The sequence below is a fragment of the Mercenaria mercenaria genome, chromosome 10 (genome assembly GCF_021730395.1).
Source record: "Mercenaria mercenaria strain notata chromosome 10, MADL_Memer_1, whole genome shotgun sequence".
NCBI classification, from domain to species: Eukaryota; Metazoa; Mollusca; class Bivalvia; order Venerida; family Veneridae; genus Mercenaria; species Mercenaria mercenaria.
Window position 1 is genome coordinate 44741074 of NC_069370.1, and position 5290 is coordinate 44746363.

The 5290-nt window shown below is 35.2% G+C and overlaps 1 protein-coding gene across 1 annotated transcript; it reads left to right on the forward strand.

Moving 5' to 3' along the window:
* Window positions 1-308: 308 nt before the first annotated feature.
* LOC128546405 (uncharacterized) lies at window positions 309-4436 on the forward strand. Its single transcript, XM_053516896.1, has 4 exons — window positions 309-696; window positions 1229-1498; window positions 2380-2463; window positions 3604-4436. Exons 1-4 carry the CDS (start codon window positions 309-311, stop codon window positions 4434-4436), a joined length of 1575 nt encoding a protein of 524 aa, XP_053372871.1.
* The last annotated feature ends 854 nt before the right edge of the window (window positions 4437-5290 follow it).

The window sequence follows — 5290 nt, forward strand, 5'->3', positions numbered from 1 at the left end:
GCTGCATTTTTTCGGATTTAAAGCGACATATTAAAAAATCCCTGAATTAAATTTTTGATTTTTTTTCAATAAACGGTTTCTAAAATGTATATAGAGTCCAAGAGACAAATAAAATTGGGGGGTCACCGACTCAAGTTTTTCCGTACATGTGATTTTATTTCCCCCACCCCTTTGGACAAAAAACATGATTTCGTTAATTTGTTTGTCTGTAAAACGGCCGCCCTGTCTTAAAATGCCGCTAAACGGCATCTAACGCCCTTCTGATGTTAATGACGTCATTTGGAAATGTTTTCCGTTGCACAAACAACATGGAGTCCGGTGATGCAAAGAATATCACAAAATGTACAGCTAGGCATAGTGGTAATGGGAGATTCTTAAAAGTGTCAACACGAAAGAAGGGTGAGAACATGACTAGTATCCGGAATAAATCATTGAAAATTCCTTACAAGGAGTTGCCTGGCAGACGAATAATCGATATCCGTCACTTCAGTAATAAGTTCGACGAAGGATGCTACAATTGTGGAAGTGCGTTTCAGTTTAAAGACATCATAAAAGAACGTAAATATGGACTCTGTTCTGTCTTTGTATTCAAATGTAAAGTTTGTTCATCAGAAACTAAAGTAGTATCGTCAAGGCGACATAAAATGCCGGATACTACGGAAGGACCATATGCAGTAAATGTTAAATCAGCTATTGGTGAGTATAATTTAAAAAAAAATATGTGTTTGCTTTAAATGTGTAAGAAAGTTACAATCCTTATGCTAGATCTACGTAATACACTTTAGAAGCAAGTAATCATTTTACAAAGTCCGCAAAAGTCACATTTTTCTATTTAATTTCAAGTACATAATAGATTCTACACACGGTTAATGCACGAATGATTATTACAAATTAGTGCGAAAATTATACAATGAAATTGTTCTTGGTGTGACTTGATGGAGAACGGTCACCTAAAATGTGGCATACAGAATCGGTCGTATACTTAAATCTCTGTAAACGACAGCAACTTGCATTCCTGACATACGAACGTGTATGCTTATTGTTGAAGTCCATAAAAAAACTACTTAAAAGACGGTGCCATCTTGTCTTCGCCACAAGTTGTCTTTACAAATTGTTTTGCAATGCCGATTTTATGAAGATTTTTTTCTCATTGAGTACTAAGAAAATTTTTATAACCTCGGACCTGGGCTGATATCTGTGATTTGTTATATTTCTCTTCTGTGTATAGGTATGATACACACGGGCATAGGTGCAACACACGTTAATGGCTTTCTAAACACCTTGGGTATTCCTGGAATTCATCACAAAACAACAATGAAAGAAGTAGAAAGACTAGCTGGGCCAGTTATAGAAAGAACAGCAAACGATTCGTGTACCACAGCAGGTAAACTAGAGAAGGAGATTTTCCGGAAGCAATGCAGCACTACAGATGCAGTCGATGAGCAAGAGGAACAAATCACTTTCGAAGAGGCCATGGATATTCTTGAAGCTGCAGATGGTATTTAGGCATTACGTATCTTTTAACAAATGCAGAGTGTTAGTCACGGCTAGAGCTAGGCTTCTCATCTCGGAAAAATAATTATGAGAATATCTCAGTAGAAAATCAGTCCGAAACAAAAATTCTATACAACATATATATCGTAGTCAGAAATAAAAATCTCAGCTAATAAAACACCGGTGTTTCAATAATAAACTCGGGGACCTGTATATTTTATAACGGTTCTTACCAAATAATCGGCTGAAGACTGAATAAAATTTTAGATTTTACTTCACTGCTACAATTGAAAAATTGTCATGCTTATTTAGCGTTCTAACAGAATAATCACTTACACGGGAACGTAAAATTTGCATCTATATTGGGTCTGCATGTGTATTTATTTTTAACTTTAAATTGTTTTAATACAATGATAATATTTTGAAAGCAAACATATTTCCATATGTATTTTTCTATATTATTTCTTTAATACTTATATCAACGAGTTTATACTTGTTTTTTTTCATGCAAAATAATCCAAGGAAGACAAGCAAGCAGATTTTGTATTTTTATAACTTGTACTTTCTATATGTTGACTTATTGTTTCAAATTAAAATGTTTGCAATAAACAAAAGTTATTTTGTAGACGTAATTGTATTCTGTCGCTAACGGTTTGCCCTGATTAACACTACTATGGCAGGTGATAACATGTTCAAAAAAATATCCCGGTAATTAAGAGTAATGTCGGAAATGTCTAAAGCATATAAACCTTCTTTATGCTGTGTTTCATTACTTTGGATGTTTTTCTAAAAAATTCAAACAATGTAATAGTTACACTGATTCTCGAATTTACATATATAATTAAACTATCATGCGAAATGTGTTTATACTATACATTTTTTCAGAGGAAGAATCTTCTGAAGACATGAGTACGCCAGCGATAATATGTGAGAAGGGAAATATGTCAACGGCAAAAAATCGGATTACAGGTATTTTCTTTTTAAATCAAAAACATTTCTCTGCTATAAGTGTTCGTGCGGATTATGAAAATATAATTTCTATTAATTATAAAACTGCAGTTACGGCAGAAACAAAAGTACAAACACCAACAGCGAGAATACAGGCACGTGCATGCTGATCAATACAAGATCGCAAATGTTACTGAAATTGCTGCGAGCAAATTTTTTTAATAGAAGAAGAAGAATATTTTATTAGACTCTAAAATTTACAGTTTCTGGTCTATAAGAATATGCAATCATATATTATACACACATAAATATAGGTCAATCGCGTTGGACACTCCAGATAGACAGGAATAAAATAGGGTTATTATAACAGTATCTCAAGCGCCGTGTATGATCCGACCTCGCAAAATCAATTCGAGCTGAATACAGCATCCCAGATCTAGCTACTGTTATAATGACCCTTTTATTATATACCTCTATCGTTTTGTGTTAATGAAAGTAGTCCGACAGATTCAATACGGAAGGTACAATACGGAATTTAAAAGGTACAATATGGATTTTTTTCTGCCTGTTCATATTTGTGAAATACAAGCCGATTTTTTTACAGAATTTATATCGGTACAGTGCAACCTCTGTAGAGCAACACCCTTTGGGTGATACAAATATTGACTGTTATGTAGAGGTTGTTGTTTTGGAGAGGTAATTTTGATAGTATATTTCAGATTAGGGAAATTTTGATGATGTTATTATAGAGATGTTTTTGCTTAAGAGAGTACCGCTCTGGTGAGGTTGTACTGTATATAATAAAAGGGTTTATCACTACGTTTTCTGTAAGTGGCACTGCCATAATACTCTAGCACTGTTGTAACAGATGCCTCCCACCCCCTCTCTTTGAAATATATGCTGATACTACGTCTTATCAGGCCGACCTACATTTCAGAATGCATCCCTGCTTCTGCAGACAGCTTGGTGAATGTGACAGTTAGCCAAGATGCTGCATGGTCGAAACGCGACCGCGGAATGAATAGCTTGTCAGGTAATTTCCCTTTTCATGAAATATAATAGTTTTGGCAGACAAAAGATGAAGGGGATGTAAGGTGAAGTATGAACAATGTCATCCTGAATGCCCTATTGTATATTACGATTTGGAAACGTCGAATGTAGTCGATCATGCAGAAATTGTCCAGCTTTCGGCAGTCTGCGGCGATTCGCACTTCACTAAGTTCGTTCTACCTAAAGGCGACATACATGTAAAAGCAACTGCGGTTAACGGTCTTGAGGTCCGCATAGTGAAAGGAAAGAAGTACCTCTTTCAACATAACCAGGAAGCTGAATCCTGTGATGTTTCAATGGCATTGTCCGAATTTTTAGCATGGCTGAATTCATTAAGTGAAGGGAAAGTTATTTTATCGGCCCACAACGGAAAGGTTTTCGATATGAAATTCCTATTGAAGTATGTCACAGAAACAAATTGCTTTAATCTCTTCTGTGAAAATGTCTATGGATTTATTGACACACTACCTCTCCTTAGAAAACAGAAACCAAGGATGAAGTCATACAAACTAACTAATCTGTATGAACAGACATTTGGTGTTACATTCGAAGCTCACGACGCATTACATGATGCAAAAGCTTTACAGGATATTATCAAAGACCGGAGCATAGCGTTCAAAGAAATGGAAAGCTATATTTTGACTGCAACTGAAGCAGTAAACTACTTGTTGAATAGGCGCCGGTCAAGTGCTTGTGCTGCTGAAATGGAGAACAAATTATGTAAAAATGAAAAAGTTATAACATGTTCTATGGCAAAAAAGATCTCTGAAAGTGGACTTTCTTACGACCATTTAAAAACGGCATACTTACGTGATCCCGAAAATGGAATAAAATTGTTGCTTTCAGAACAAGTCAACGGGAAACCGAGAGTTACAAACAGAACGGCCATAATCAAGTCTATAAAATCACACTTTGACACTGTCCATTCACAGTTACTTAGCTAGACAAGTTGAGTTGATTATAGCATTTTTTGTCCACTTGACGCAAAAAGATACAAAACACTTTGGACAGCTCTTAAAACCTTTTCTAGTTATATATTATACATTATATATTAATGTACTTAGATGTTACGTATTAATATACCTTTCGTCTTTGTATCCACATTATAAGTGCCTTGCCATGGAACGAAATGTTTGTTGTTGTTTTGTATAAAGGTCTCTGAGGACCAGTAAAACACTAAATGGTGCACCTGATAAGCTAAATACAATGACCGAATTATGATTTCTCGAACGTATTTGCAGACGTCGAATTACGGTACAAAGTTTACGCATAGGGGTGGGGAAATAAAATCACATGTACCGAAAAACTTGAGTCGGTGACCCCCCAATTTTATTTGTCTCTTGGACTCTGTGTACATTTTGAAAACCGTTTATTGAAAAAAATCAAAAATTTAATTCAGGGAATTTTTAATATGTCGCTTTAAATCCGAAAAATGCAGCGAAACTGAACGTCCATTTTTAGACAAAAACGACGATTTTCTTTCCATTTTTCAAATATTTGTAGACGCAAAAGAAATGATTTTTACATCAGCATTTATGAAAAATTAATTCTCGTCGAATAATGTAGAATTTAAGAAAATTTGTTTGCTGGTGTCGTCACAGTACCCGTAACAGTGTTGCCAAGGATACGCGGCGACGTCATTTTACGCATGGGGGTGGGGGAAATAAAATCACATGTACCGAAAAAACTAAGTCGGTGACCCCCCAGTTTTATTTGTCTGTTAAACTCGGTATACATTTTAAAATCCGTTCATTGAAAAAATCAGAAATTCAATTCAGGGATTTTGTAATATGCTGAT

What these genes read in the sequence shown, in the direction of transcription:
- LOC128546405 (XM_053516896.1), top strand. Translation starts at nt 309, where the DNA reads ATGGAGTCCGGTGATGCAAAGAATATCACAAAATGTACAGCTAGGCAT. An exon ending in TATTCTTGAAGCTGCAGATG is followed by an intron (nt 1,499 to 2,379) that starts GTATTTAGGCAT and finishes ACATTTTTTCAG; the next exon opens with AGGAAGAATCTTCTGAAGAC. An exon ending in GGCAAAAAATCGGATTACAG is followed by an intron (nt 2,464 to 3,603) that starts GTATTTTCTTTT and finishes CGTCGAATGTAG; the next exon opens with TCGATCATGCAGAAATTGTC.